This window comes from Mixophyes fleayi, chromosome 2 (assembly GCF_038048845.1).
Source record: "Mixophyes fleayi isolate aMixFle1 chromosome 2, aMixFle1.hap1, whole genome shotgun sequence".
NCBI lineage: Eukaryota > Metazoa > Chordata > Amphibia > Anura > Limnodynastidae > Mixophyes > Mixophyes fleayi.
Window position 1 is genome coordinate 19,000,189 of NC_134403.1, and position 15,910 is coordinate 19,016,098.

General features: G+C 37.5%; 1 protein-coding gene and 1 long non-coding RNA gene across 3 annotated transcripts in view; one reads left to right on the plus strand and one right to left on the minus strand.

Moving 5' to 3' along the window:
* The window catches only part of LOC142140757 (uncharacterized), a 44,104-nt gene extending 35,336 nt beyond the window's left edge, over window positions 1-8,768 (plus strand). For both annotated transcript variants that reach the window (XR_012688562.1, XR_012688561.1), the window contains exon 3: window positions 8,715-8,768. This is a non-coding gene — a long non-coding RNA (uncharacterized LOC142140757). The remainder of the gene's footprint in view (window positions 1-8,714) is intronic.
* Window positions 1-15,910, minus strand: part of RSF1 (remodeling and spacing factor 1) — a 36,958-nt gene that overhangs the window by 18,031 nt on the left and 3,017 nt on the right. Inside the window, exons 2-6 of the mRNA XM_075198605.1 lie at window positions 11,562-11,653; window positions 10,870-10,962; window positions 9,783-9,988; window positions 8,603-8,748; window positions 876-2,761 (exon numbers count right to left, since the gene is read on the minus strand). Of these exons, the coding sequence (XP_075054706.1) occupies window positions 876-2,761; window positions 8,603-8,748; window positions 9,783-9,988; window positions 10,870-10,962; window positions 11,562-11,653 (2,423 nt within the window). The remainder of the gene's footprint in view (window positions 1-875; window positions 2,762-8,602; window positions 8,749-9,782; window positions 9,989-10,869; window positions 10,963-11,561; window positions 11,654-15,910) is intronic.

Sequence of the window (15,910 nt, forward strand, 5' to 3'; positions counted from 1 at the left end):
GATTCTCTACCTTATTAGCCGGCAATGTGCGCAGTGGGAGGCACTTTGCGGCTTATTGAATTCCCCCCATAGAGTTTGGCTATTTCTCCTGACTTCACATATTATCAAAACTTGTGTATTACAGGGCTAAATAATAAACACAAAAGAGAATCCTTTTCCTGACAGTTTACATCTTTAAAAAGCTGCTTATGAGAGGTTGCATCATTCTAGAAGAAAATAAAAGCCTGCATGTCAGGCCTGCTGTCTGATAGGTAACTAAACTGCTGTTTGCAGACTGGTGATTGGGTAGTCTCCTAGGACTTAAAAATACATTTTATTATCACGATTCATCTATAAAAAATGTTCAACTGTATTTTAATGTCATAAAGAAAGCAAATTATTAAATAAGTTGGATTTATGAAATTTGTTTCATATAGAGGTGTGTTTTAACACCACAGTCTTCCTGCATCAATGCGATAGGTGCATCATGTCACTACTCTGTGCTGCTGGGGATCCTGCTCCTCCCACTATATAACGCCTAGTCTGTGGCTTCCTGCTGCCTCCATTCCCCTCCTCACATCATGTCACTGCCCCTGTCACATACAGGCCTGTCCTCACTGACAAATCATTCATCTCCTGATATACTCTGTGCTGCTGGGGACCCTGCTCCTCCCACTATATAACGCTCAGTCTGGTAATCTTATTGGCTAATCAACAGGGTACATGTGGCTGAGAATTAGATAAAGACTGAATACAATAAGGCAGTCAGACACGTCAACCACACCTTAAATTCTGCACAACGCACCATATACATGAATAATCCTAGTGAAAATAAAAAAATATTCCACAACACTTCTCTTAGATTTAGCGCATGTATAAGTTTCTGGCCAATTTACCTTCTTTATTTTCTGGCATGGCTCCTTTTCAGATTTCCTCTCTTTCTCCAGTTTTGGTGGAGCAGGCATTTCCTCTTCATCACTCTCCTTATTCTCAGGCTTGCATTCTTTGATTTCCGCTACTTTTGCTGAAGGTCTGGAAATTCGAGGAGATCGCCTCAGTCTCCGTCCAATGTTTTCCTCCATCTCAGCATCCTCTATATCCTCCACAGTGGTATTCTCTACAGGCAATTCAGGCCTCTTCCTCTTGCTGGATATCCGGATTGTCAGTTTAATGCCATCTTTCTGTCTCTCAGAAGTCATCTCCTTGCTCTCTGGTCCACTATTCTCGTCTTCTGGAGCCGACTTTAACTTGTGTTTATTTCTGGAAATTAGAGATGGCTTTTCTGAAGTCTTCTCCTGTTGTGCTGTTGTAGCCCCCTCAACTTTGTCATCCTCCGCCCCTTTAGAGTCAGATGCCACACTGATGTCACTTCCCTTTGCAGATGACTTATCCTTACGTTTGCTCCTTAAACTAAAGCCTTTCTTCCCCAATACATCTTTTGCAGGTTTTTCATTTTCCTCAACTTTATCAGTAGATGCCTCAGGCTCCTCTTTTCCTTCAATCTCTGCCCTTTCTTTATCTTCAATGGGTTTCTCCGGCTTCAGTGTTGAGTTCTTTGTGGAAGTTCTTTTAGAGATCAGTAATTTTCTTCTTGCAGTTGCATTTCCTTTAGCTTTTACATCTTTTGTCTTTGATTCAGACTCCTCTTTCCTCCTATCTGTATCTTGCTCTTCAGCGTTACAGTGTTTTTCAGAGATGCAGTCCTCTGTTTTTCCCGATACTTCCTTCACGTCACTGCTTTCTGTGGGCGATACCTTGGCAGGTTTATCCGGAACCTCAGGCTTCTTTGTAGACTCTGAACTAATAACATCTTTCTTAGCGTCTCCCTTGACCTGACTCTGCTTTTCTTTACCACAGTCTGAAACAGATTCTTCTTTTTTCTCTTCTCCTACTTTGGCTTCTGCACTGCTTTTCTCTAATTCAGCCTCACAAGGAGGGACCTTCACGGATGCCTTCTTAGAGGATTCTTCTAACGATGGGGTGGGGAGATCACTGCTTAGTCCCGTTACACCTTCCTTGCCGTTCTCCTTAAGCTCTTGTAAACTTTTGATGACGCTAGGATTCCTCTCATTTGTTACACGATGTTCATCCTTGGTTGAGCCGATAACAGATTCTCTCGTGGAGGTGGAACTTTTCTCTGCATGATCCGCTTTTGCTTTGTGTGTTGCTTTATCACTGTTCAAATCACCATTCACCAACTGCTTCCCATCAGCAGTAGTGCAAGGCCCTACAGAAGTCTTTGTACTATCATCTTCTAGTTTTCCTTCCTCCTTTTGCAGCAGCTCTTTTGTGGGGGTCTTGGACTTGCACAGCGATGTTTTAACCTGGCTGTCAAAATCGTCCGTCAGCTTGAGCTCCCGTTTTTTCAACGGGATCTTAGCCTGCTGGTCATTCTTCATTTTCCCGGTGTCCTCTATAGATTTTTCTACATGTTCTTCAGTGCGTTTGACAATAACAGAAATCTCTGAGCGTTCTGGCTCCGGTGGTGGAAGGGTCTTATCAGAGTTCCCTTTTGATTCCTTTAAGTCTTTTGGCTCTGCTTTTTCATCTTTAATCTCCACTATTACTGGCTTTACGTTCTCCTTGAAGGAGTCACTCTCTTCTTTGGCAGATTGTTTCTCTTCCTTTACATCCAAGGGAGGTTCCGTTTTTATTTCACTGCATGTTTTCAAAGGTTTCTCGTCGTCCGTTTTAAAGCTATTGCCGTTTTCTGCTGGACAAGTGCTTGTGGGCGTTTCCACCACGTCCGGCTTCTCTATCATATCATCATCTCCAGGCTTCTCTACAAGCCAAAAAATAGTGAAATAATGTTATAATAAATCTAATCAGTAAAGATCACTAGATGAAAAGTGAAACCTAATCAAATTCACTATTTCTACATCTATAGCTTAAGGGTTTTCAATGATTCACAAATATTGTTTTAGGATTTAACATAGCATAAAATGTGAATATTCAACAGTCAGCAGAGGCAGTTAGAGAGAAAAAAAAAAGACTACCAACTGATTAAGCGATTAGTTTATTAGAGAATAAAAGAATAAAAATTGTATTTACAGAACGAGATATTTAAATAAGGTGTTGTTCCCAGCTATGTTTCAATAGTAAAACTATCGTCACCAGGCATAAGTATAATATGGTAGTACGGAGTATTTGATAACATTTATATTGTGAATGAAACACTAAGACATAAATAATAGGACCTTTGGGTATTTGTTAGAGGATTCTTCTATTATTAAATCAGCAGTCAAGGGTGTGAGAGGGGTGGGGGGGGGGGGGTTATACAGAACCTCTATGATGTTCATTTTTATAAGACACTTTCTACTAACCCTACTTTGCTGTATTAACTACATATAAAAACCCTTTTGTATAGTGCTTTAGTGGAGGAAGTCATTTCGGGGGGATACAAGTTTTTGTATGTTTCTTTTCCAGTCACCCCAATTTACTATCACCTACCGAAATTACATAAATCACTTTTACCACATCCTGGGTGACCTATTCTTTTGGGTTTGGTTTCCCTTACCTCCAATTTATGTTTTTATGTTGATTTTTATTTACAACCTTTAGTGTGCTCTCTAAAATCTTATAAAAGTGATTCAATGTGTTTGCTTCATTTAATTAAAGATCTTGTTTGGCATGAGGATTATCGTTTTCTCACTCTTGATGTACATACAGGCTTTGTACGCCAATAAAGCACACAATCAAGGAATAAACACCATGAAGAAAATACTGAGCTGTCAAAGTACATTAACAGAGAACCACCAAAGATTTATTATTGATTCAATCATTTATTTTAACTCACAATTACTTTCTTTTGGAAAGCACACATTATTTGCAGGTGATGGGAACAGCCATGGGGACCAGGTTTGCCCCAAGCTATGCCAACTTCTATATGGGTGCGTTTGAAGATGAGCGCATCTACGGCGGCGGGTCCTTTATGGCCGTTATATAGATGATCTTTTTATTATTTGGAAGGGTGATGAACAATTGGTGATGGACTTTGTATCACATTTAAATTCTAACTAATAATTTGAAATTCACTCACAGCTTTCACAGAATTTCCATGAATTTCTTAGATTTGACTTTCTCCATTAATGGGGTAAAAACTGAAACTCAGACCTTTAAGAAGGAAGTTGACACTAACAACTTCCTCCATTATGACAGCTCCCTAAAGGACAGCTGATGCGCCCTAGACGTAACTGTTCTACTTTTGCTGACTTTGAATGTCAGGCAAGAGAAATGATTTGATCATTTAAGGAGAGAGGTTATCCTCCAGATCTTTTACAGTCGACTTATAATGTAGTTAAAACATTATATGAGTCTACTTTATTATTAAACCAAAAAAAGATAAGCCTCAATCCAAATCAGTTTATGGATTTGGCCTTTATTTCAAAATTTAATAATGCATTGCATCATATTAAAATCATCAGGAGACATTATCTTATTTTACAACATCCAAGGATCCAATTCTACAAACAATACTTCTAGAAAACCTGAAAGTGATTTTTTTAAAAAGAATTGTAAACTAAAAACGTATTGGTTCCGAGTTTAACGCCTAAGACCAAACTTTGTAATCAGACTATATACCCAAACTGGTTATTGAGGCCAGTGAGTGGTACTTACAGATGTTCAATGACAAATTGCATCACATGCAAATATATCAAATATGGCTCTAAAGAGATTGTTTCCTCAAGTACAAATAAAGAATTCAATATATTGGGTTTCATTAATTGTACTACACTACATACATTGTAATTTATTTGCTGCAATTTAGTTGTTCTTTACATTATATTGGAAGAGCAACCAGAACCTCAAAAGAAGGACAGTGGAACACAGACAAAATATTTTGAATAAATATCCTCATCACCATCAGCATTTTGCATAAGTTCATAATGGGGATCCAACTTGTTTATCTGGGGTTGAACACATTAAAAACCACAATTAGAGGAGGTGACAGATACAGCAGACTGTGTAAGCAAGAAGTAGTGAGGGTGCATCAGATGAATCAATGGAACTTAATATTAGATGACACTTGGCATTGTCAGCTCATTGTTTATTTTCTAGAGCGAGGAAGGGGACCTGTTAGATGGATCTGCATATCTCCCACTTCTTTTTAGTTTGATCCATGTACATGTGTATTTCTTACATATATACAATTATTCATTCTTATTCAATTCAGTTTATCATCTTTAGTAGTTTTATTTATTTGCATATATTTGTTGCATGATGGGAATTTATTTTATTACTTTTTCGAAATTAGATGTATTTTAATTTATCATTGGTTTAATATGTCATTTTCATTTTGAATTGGTTTAACCTAGTACTATTTATTCATATATATTTTATTACGCAGTATGTTTGTTTATTAGTGATTGTTCTTATTTAGTTGTGTCTCGCTCCACAATGAAAGGGTTCACTTCAACCAACCACATTGTTATTAGTGGTTTCTCACTGATCACCAGATGTAATGCAAGTTTTTGTGCTTAAATTGACCTAGGGAGAGCTTGATCTCATTTCATTTATTTTTCCCCTCGGATGAAGTTACTTCTAGTAACGAAACGCGTTCGGTTATATTGGATTCATTATCTTTCTCCATTTCATCATATATTTAAATCGGGAAGGATATTTTTTGCTGTGCAAAGAGTCATATGGCTGCATATAAGCTCCACACGAGTTTCCATTCACTTATTGAGAAGAACCAACAGCTGCGGAGACGCTGTGAGTCTGTGCTCTCTGCTACCATCAATCTAGCAGTGCCTCTGCTTCTTTTGCTAGATCCTGCTCTGATCTATTTACACATCAGCTGTTCACATCGCTGCCGGTATACCTGGGACCATCAGCCGACTGGCGAGAGCTGCTGGCGGGTGAACCCGGAGGGTCCGGTTATTTCAACATTTCCGGAAGTGACTTTTTTGTGTTCTTTTTGTTTGACGCCAACATCTGAATTTTGTCAGTTACTTTATACTTATCAAGAGTACCATCTACACATGAGCTCTTCGCTCCATGTTAACTTAGCCTTATGGGCTTGTTTATTAAGTTTTGATATTATCATTCAGGGCGACTATGTGCGGCTTGATGGAAATACTATTTTAATACTCCACTATGGAGTTGTATACTTTTCACAGCTATAAATTTTAAAGACATACTTTTAATTCGATACCATATATTTCCTAAAGCGGATCAATTTCCTTGTAAAAAGGCCCTCTGGATTTGAAGCAGGTTCACAAGAACAAAGCAGTTATTATTTCATTATTATATATTCATAGGGTCTTTTATATAATTGGGTATTATAATATGTTTGCATCTTATTCATTGTTATTAGTTTTTATGCGTACATGTTATTACACCTTGCTATAACTATCTGTGAGCCACGGTTATCTTTATATACGTTTATTACATTACACATTGTATAGATCTTAGTATCACGTTTGATTGACTATTTAGGGCAGGGGTCAGGGAACTTTTTTACCTTTTACCCCAAAATATAGTTAGATACGTCGACGTTACCCCCTTGATTTGAAAGGAAGGAAATCATATATTATTAATTATTGTAATTAAAATTTTTATTGAATCTATTAAAAAAAAATTTGAAAGCTTCAACTTCAAAACTTCATGTTTTGGAGAAATGATGTTGCTTCATTTTTGATACGAGAGCATCAATATTGGGGCATTTTGATGTCAGAGCAATTTGGATACAGTCTTCAGCGTTCACTCGATTTCTCTGCTTTGTTTTTATGTTCGTTTGAGTGGAAAATCCTTATTTGCAAAGGTAGGTTGTTGCAAAAGGCAGCAACTTTTTGACTGCCTCCTCATGTGCAATTTTGAATGCCTTTGTAGCTGTTGACATCCAAAAATATGACCGATCTGCTTTGTTTTCAAATGCAATACGTGCTTCATTATTGTATTGAAGCTCAAGAAGTGTCTCTGCCAACCCTTGAGGCTCTTCTGGTACAACAGCAATTTCACATTTAAAGGGGGTCTACAATCCAACTGACAGCATGTGAATCGGCAGCATTACCCCCAGGAATTTCATTTTTACCCCATTTGGGGTAATTTACCCCTGTTCCCTGACCACTGATTTAGGGCTCCAGCCCTGGTATTAAACTTAGGTTTGAGTCCATATCTCTTTGTATTCATTAGATGAACCTCTTTTCCTCTTGATTGTATAACTTTTACACATAGTTTTCTAACTTTTTTTTTTTTTACAAAATAGCATTGGGTGAGTTTATTGCAAATTCTTGTGTTCCAATACAGGCAGTAGACAGTTTGCCTCCAAAATTGGAACATTTTCTCTCTATTTTTGTTTTGATTACTGTATTCGTTCCAAGAGAGCAGCCCCTAAAGATTTGCATAAAGTTTGGGATATTTTGCCAGTAGAAAGTTAAACGAAAATCTTGATGATTCTGGTGCGGATAGTATTCTGCCATATGTATTACTTGTAATCACTAATAAACCTGTGTGATAGATTTGAGGTTTGATTTCCTCTGTTTCACAGCCCCTGATGACCGCGGGGGTGACAATTAGTGGCAAGTTGTCAGTTGTTCCCTTGCACCTTATTTTTGTGATACTGATCGCATGATAAAATATACTTAACTCGCTAATTTTTGCTGTCAGCTTCTAAGAGTATGAGCAGAAATTAGCTGATGTAAGTATATTTTATCACACGATCAGTACAGCAATTTCCTAAAGTTTGCGCTGCAAAAGAAAACACAAGGGAATGGCTGTCACTGTGCGGCAGTGATTCTCCAATGATGTTATAGCTTTTCAGCTGTCCTGACAATCATGCATTGGTGAACCTCTATATTGAGACTTATTATAGAAGTTTATTACTAACTTTGTTAGAATTCTTGGGCAACAAGGATTTTTGGTCCTATTTTTAGGTCCAAGCATCTTATAAAATGTAGATATATAAAAGGTATCTTGGGTCATTCACAGATGATAAAAAAAAAAAAAAATGCAACAAGTCACAGTAGTTGCTGGGTAACATCAAAAATACCCAAAAAAACCCACAACACATTGAACATCTAGCAAACTGCTCCTTTCCTGTGTGCTTGGTGACTGGTAGCGAGACCATGCCCAGCTGAGGCAGGGAGCCGTATACCCACCCCAGGCCACATGGTTTCCAGCGGAAACAATACGAGGATTACAAGCCTAGAAAGCAATTGTCTAAAACATGAATGGGTCAAAAGATTTGATAGATAAACAGCTTTTAGAGCAAACAAAAAGTGCTTTATTTGTGTATAAGTGATGTATACTGCCTCCATCAAGAAAATCAAACACATATAAACCCTTCACTGGAAGAATCATAAACTATTAGTGGTCATTCCCATCATTTATAAAAATTGAACAGAAAGTTGCCCAAGTGGCACCATGCCAGTAACGTCCTGCCTGCACAGTATTATATTACAACTTCTGCTATTTCAGAAGGACGGCCCATAGCCCTGCCATGGGCTTACTACAGGAAGGAAGTTTATTTGGCATAGGGAAAAGGGTTTCCTTATCTCAAATATCTCTAGTTCTGCTAAATTCCCCAAACATTTACATATGTAAAGGTTAGTGTGGCTTTTATAGAAAGGAGCTTGTATTTAGGATCAGCAGTACAGAAACCAAAAGGACCATTGAAACATACCCCCATTTTCTTCTTTCTTGATGTCTTCATCCTCTGGATTGGGACTTTCACGAGATGAACCGTCCTGTGGCTCAGGTTTCTTCAGTAACGCAGGGTCTATTTGTGCTTTCAGGAGTTCCAGGGTTTCCGCCAGCTCATTCCTGGTCCTACACCGGATAAAGTAACATAAACAGGTAATTAAGTCTTATAAAAATCACAATACAGAGATATAATTGTATATGCACTTTAAGCGTTTACAGGGTGTGTGAATAAGCCTAACACAAAATTTAAAGCAAATTACATCAGACATAATTTTATCATATAGTGTAAATATTAATACTACTAGCTGAATCGTGTTAACATTCAACTCAGCCATGTAATACAAGGAAAATGGTTCAAGAAAGGAGCAGGTAACAGGTAACACAGACCCTCAGATATCATCATCATTATATATGAGCAGATGTGACTTGAAAATTAGCCTGGACAGCAACAGAAAACAACTCATTTCACTTAAATAAAGTATTCTTGTTTACCTGACATCTATGTGCATTTACATGGTATCTTTTCAGTTATGCACTGTCTGGTAAGAAAGGACAACCATATACATTTCACATACAGCAGGATACATCTTTACAAGAACGGGTTAAGTTGAATTGAGATAAATTCCTATCTTCGTGTATCGCAAAAGATGGTAAAATAGGAGCTGCAGGAGCACATAGCTGCCTTCCTCCCACAGTATTTATATGGTGGGAAATAACGTACATTTATCCTTTATTCGACAAGGACTATTTTTTTCACTGTCGGTAAGCCCTACAATTCTTGATGAATTCTTGGGGGCAGGAACACATCCCCTCAAATCTCTCTCACTGATAAAACCACAATTTCCTCAGTCTCCCAATCCTGCTACCTTCATGTGACACTTCACTCCTCACATCCAGTCTCCCTCCCAGTCCTGTCGCCTCCTCCTTATAACCTGCAATAATACACCGTCTTCTGGAAATCTCTACACTACCACCCCATAGCCTCCAGAAACCATTTCAAATTACTCAGCCGCACCTACAAAGCCCTCAACAAGACCACCCCTTCATACACCTCAGAATACTCTCCCTCAGGTCTTCTTAGATCTAGGTCAGACCTCTGATGACCACATCTAACCAACACCCATACTCTCTTCAGCACCCTTATTGGACACAATAGTGACCTGACTATGCACTTCCATGTAGACCCGTCTTGGTCATCCTGCTCCTCGATGTACATGCGGATATTGTGATCCTGATCCAGTTGATACCAGTACATTAAGCCGTCCTTATCCCGCCCTAGTGGCTGTACACGCATGGCGTCGGCGTCCTCTTCATTGATGGCATTTTTAAACTTCAGATTGTCATCAAACTGACACTCACACAAGTGCTGCAAGAAGAAGAGATTTAAGATAGCGCCTTCAGCCTTCCAGAGCAAGCAAACGTTTCACAAACACCAGGTTATTCTATCACAAATAGAAATCAAAGCAACGCAAAAGTCAGTAAAAGGGCAAATGAAGACATCCCCATGCTTAAAGATGTACAGTATTACTTTATCAATGGAAATATATTCAGCTCAACTTCCCGCAATAGGCGACATGTTTCACTGTACATGAAAGTGTATGTCTCACGTGCTCACAGTGGGGGCAGCTATTTTGTGGGTTGAATCAATATTGATGAGAATGCAGCCTATCAGTGTCCTCGGATCTCAAACATCCAACGTATTCTTTATTTTAGGATACACAATTATAATTCCTTCAGTTTGTTGCAGTGAGCAGTGACCTTTATAGTACAGGAAGAACTTACATACAAAAAACTAACAACTAAAACAGCTAATCTAAATAAAAACAAACATACTATGCTGAAAACAATGACATGCTAGGCTGGTAATAAATCAGTAATAAATAAATTACTGTGGGCAGTGGTTACAGGTATAAGACACTTGTAGTTGTCTAGTAGATTATACATATCTGGTAGCTCTAGTTATTGTGCCACTAAGAACATCAGCCAAACCTACGTTAATTAGCACTCAAGCTGGTTCAAGAGTATTTAAGATTTAATGGTATAATTTAAAGAAAGATAAAGTTCCAGAACTATTTTAGAGTTTTATTGGCCAATTGGAGCATGTAACTTATACCTGTGTGTTTCCTCTAGCATCTCTCTGGATGCAGGGATAACAATGGGGAATATGGGGCTATGTGATGGGAAGTTCACAGACAGCTAACAACGCTGGCCTTTCCCCAGCTCCAGAGACACAACAACATAAATTACCTTCAGTAGTCCCACTTTACACTCCAAGCTCATCTCCTGGTACCCCTTCTTCTCCATCTCCCAGGCCCATGTGCTGTTGTAATCCTGGCAGATCTGTATATAAAGACATTAATGGTTAGTCGCAGGCCTGATGAGGTTTCTTAATGTACAGAAACATTTACATCTTCAGATAAACCTTTACTTAAGTAAAATTATGTTGTAGAATTCCTATCCTTGCATCAGATACCGTACTTAGTAGATCATTATGATATTATGTTACACCATAGAGCTGCAGTTGTCACTATACATACGTCTGGATAGTGGGATTATTAGAGATCCTCCACTAACAGACATATAACATTGTTCCCACACTACAGTCCTTGCAGGGTGGGCCTCGTTGGATGGGACATCCTCATGTCAGATTAATGAGGATCCCAACCAAATGTAGCCTGTGGATAGGGTTTAATGAGTTTATGTAAAACGACATACATGATAAACTTTTACACACCTATAGTCCTACTAAATATTACCCAGTGCACCACTGGAGTACAATTTGCAGATATATACAAATCCAGTCTGGAGATAAGGATTTAAGATAGATTTTTCTACCTTGTAAGGAGAAAAACGTGTAAATTTTCTGTCAATATTGATCACAGTAGAATATCTTATGGTTACATTATGTATAATACACTAGAAATAATCACAAACTGTACCTTGATTAAGTATTTTTCCCATCTGTCAAGTGTGACTGACTTTCCAATTTTCCTCATAAGCTTCAAGTGGAGCTCAACCAATGCCTTTGACACTGCAGAAAGTAGATGAGAAACATTGCCTTGAACACTTTTTCCTTCTGTAAGAACAGTTGCCAGTCACATACAATAGGTCTAACCTCAGGAGATTCAGCATGCTCTTGGATAGAAATCGTTCTAACACAACTGCAGAAAACCCCACATTCAGCACTAAGTGTTAAGCACTTACAGGATAAGAATATCACCAGGGACACAATAGCTGCCTGTTTTCCAGGGGTTGTCAGTCAAAACATTGCCCAGGGGTCAGTGCTCCCAAATGAAAGATTCCAATTCCATTTCCACTGTACTATCGATAAGTAGGCGCAGAGATTACCTCCTGGACTCTGATTATTGCCTTCATTCAGCAGTATTCTACATCCAGGGAACTCTGTGCACATTACACAACACCCCTCTGTTTCTCCACTGAGTGGTGCTTACGGCTGCACACTTCTCTTAATGAAGGGGGGATTCACCAGCCTTTTGTTAATTGGTAATTAAAGAATAGTGAATGAATTGGGTCAGGTTATGGGTACAGAAAAACCATCACAGAGCTGAGCATGGCAGAATGTTTCAGTGGGATCACTTACAGTCATGGCCAAAAGTTTTGAGAATGACACAAGTATTGGTTTTCACAAAGTTTGCTGCTTCTGTGTTTTTAGACCTTTTTGTCAGATGTTGCTATGGTATACTGACGTAAAATTACAAGCATTTCATACGTGTCAAAGGCTTTTATTGACAACTACATTAAGTTTATGTAAAGAGTCAATATTTGCAGTGTTGACCCTTCTTTTTAAAGACCTCTGCAATTCATCCTGACATGTTGTCAATCAACTTCTGGGCCACATACCGACTGATAGCCGCCCATTCATGCCTAATTAATGCTTGGAGTTTGTCAGAATTTGTGGGTTTTTGTTTGTCCACCCGCCTCTTGAGGATTGACCACAAGTTCTCAATGGGATTAAGATCTGGGGAGTTTCCTGGTCATGGACCCAAAATTTCAATGTTTTGATCCCCGAGCCACTTATTTATCACTTTTGCCTTATGGCAAGGTGCTCCATCATGCTGGAAAAAGCATTGTTCACCACCAAACTGTTCTTGGATGGTTGGGAGAAGTTGCTCTTAGAAGATGTTTTGGTACCATTCTTTATTCATGGCTGTGTTCTTAGGCAAAATTATAGCCAGATGTGGTAGCCTTGACTGTAGGGCAGTAATAGCCACAGCTAGGACTAGTGCTCAGCGGGACATTGAGGCTTATATTACACCACTTGCCTTTTTTATCTACCCAAACTTTTTGCATCAATACTGATAAATAGTTCAGTATTTTATACTTGGATATACAAGTGACTTAAATATGCCTTGTTAGTTTTGAATGCAAGTGTTTTGTTTTTTTACGGTTTTGTCTTTTTTCTTTTTTAAACAAAATATTGTATTTAGTTCATTAAAGTAATTTTGTATAGGATTTAAGTTTCTGGTTATGTGATTCAAATAATTAAATGGTCCTGTCAGACTTGACCAAATCAAGTATACATTTCCCCCCACTTTATTTTGAAAATCTGTGTTTCAATAACATTTGTATATACATAACAAAACAAAATATTTTGGAGAAAAAGTAAAAACAACAATGGAAATTTCAGGGCAAATTATACTATCAACATGAAAACCATAGATGTTGCTGAACATAGTGTTTCTTTTATCCATCACTGCTATAGGAAAACATCCTCCATAGTCTCTGTGACAGTTGCATCTTATGTGGAAAGTTTCTCACTTTATCAGTATTTGAACACAGTATTTAGCAAGAGGCTGATGATATAGCCTTCTGTGTTATTAAGCACAAGGGGGTTATAACAGCTATATAGTTAAATCCATAGATAAATCTAACAGTTCTGATGTAAACGATCTAGGAGCTCCATATAAAGCTCCCTCTCCTCTAAATGTTACACCTATCAAGTTATACTTATATTCTTATTATCTAATAACTATACACTGTATGTAACATAACTACAAGCATCCATAACCAATTTATTACCTCTATTTAATTTAGGGACGGCAGATTTTCTGCTGATTTTAACGGTTTCTGTTGATTTAGGTCAATTTTCTCATATACATATTTTAATATTTCACTGTTCACTTGATATTATTACATCTTTGTGATATCAGTTTTAAAGCATACCAATAAAATTTGATTTTATTTTCAATATAATTTTTACATCCTTTGAGTACCCCTAAACACAAACTTGCTCTCTGTTTATTCCTACAGTCGCATCTTATGTCTATACAATTTGATCTGCTATAGGTTTCCTCTCCAATATGGACAGTCAGTACCTTTGGATGTACTAGAAAATCTCTAAAATTACTTAGAATTCATCATTGCAATAAACTTGTGACATGAATATAGAACATGACATGAAGAAAAGCATTAAATCAATGGACACGCTGTCGAGGTGTCTTGTTTTCATAGACCATTGTTATGAATTCCATCAGAAAAAAACCCCATTCAAAATAAAGTGAGGTGATCAGAGAGATATTTTATTAACACCACACAGATCCGGTGAGTGCAATAGTTAAATACAGCTTAGTGCTGCATTGTTGCATGTGGGTTTCTATGCAGTAGTTTTAATACGTTTCTGTCGAGAGTTGAACAGTTAGTTTTACAAGAACATGCCAACAATGTGTCCACCATTTTCTTGCAGTCCTATATTCCTGCTGTCCTTGTGGACAACAACAGAGGTGGCTTGGCACAGAGGTGAATGAATCTCTATGCCATGTTATGTGCTTGCTCACATACCACGTGGTGCACTTTGATTACACACAGAGCATGCTGAAAATTAAGCATAGAAACATTGCTTTCCAAGATAGCACTTCCCTACTCACATCCTGCAAGATAAAGCCCAGCATGTATACAGCACTCCCCTCTTATTATACTTTACCAAGTGTAAGTGTATTATTATTCCAATGCAGGCTTTAGGTAGTCGGCTGTGTGTGAACAAATGCACATTTTGAACAAGTCCTAAGTCGTTACATAAAATAACTAATAGTAACAATTAAAAATATATTAGCAAGACTTTAATTAAGCAAAAAGAAAAAAATATCTTTCATGCAACAAATTCTCATTCTTGATGGCTTTAAGTCTGTTGAGAAAACCATTTGTGTCAGTTTGTATCATAGCTTTGTATTTGTAATCTCTATTGTACAGTACTGAAGAACACATTTAATAAAATGTAATATGTTTATTTTACATTAAATTGTCTGCTGATAAATGAAAACAGACAAGTGTTTCTCTTTGGAGAAATGTATTATTTTAAGTTATCGGGATTAAGGAGAACGTGTGGTCCTTTTAAAGAGGTCTCAAATTCCACACCTCTTGTATTGTGGTGCTTGACCCGATCCCCAAATACTCTTTTATGGGCAACCTAAGCTTTCACCAAGGCCTATCTCCTGTAATTTACAATTTATTGGCCCAGAGAGACCTAAGTAGGTTAAACAGATTTTTAGATTTCAATAAACTAACGAGCAAAGATCAGTTTTAAAAAAAATCCTCAATTATTAGTAATTTTCTCAAAGTTGGATTGTAGTCAACAGTTTTTTATTTTGGGTTTCCCCGCTGCCCTGAATATTCCATATTATCCTATTTTATGGATTAGCCCCATACAGCTCATTGGCATTCAGTAAATCATTAGGTCTATAAACATTTGAAAGACGCAGGCACTACACACATTACCATAAAGCTTTCGAACCAAAATTGTGCCAAGCTGGTGAGTGCATTAAATACTGGCCATTTTGTTATTATAGTTATCTATTATTAATCACTATTATGACTTGTGCAACAGTTCACATTGCACAAATAAATAAACTTGGTTACTGTATCTTTTAATAATTATGATTGGTCCTGAAAGGCTCCATATAACTTCTTTCAATAAGACCACAGATGAGAAAAATATATTTCCATAATTAACCCCTCATCTAAAAAAATTATTTAACTCTATTCAATGAGAATGTCACTTATGTTTGTGTTACTTACTCCTATATATATCCCCCATTTGCTATATCAAATAATGGAATATAAATATTTTGCTATGATCGGTTTGTGTATTATCAGAGACTAACAAGAAATAGGACTCGTGCTGATTGCAGCAATATGGAAAAATCTGTTCATTGAAAAAGTTTATTTTGCTTATTTATGCTCTAGAGTCTAGACCTTGTAAACAGAAATTATTTTTTCAGCCACTGCTCAAATATTATTGGATGAAATGACAATAACAGAATAAGACAACCAC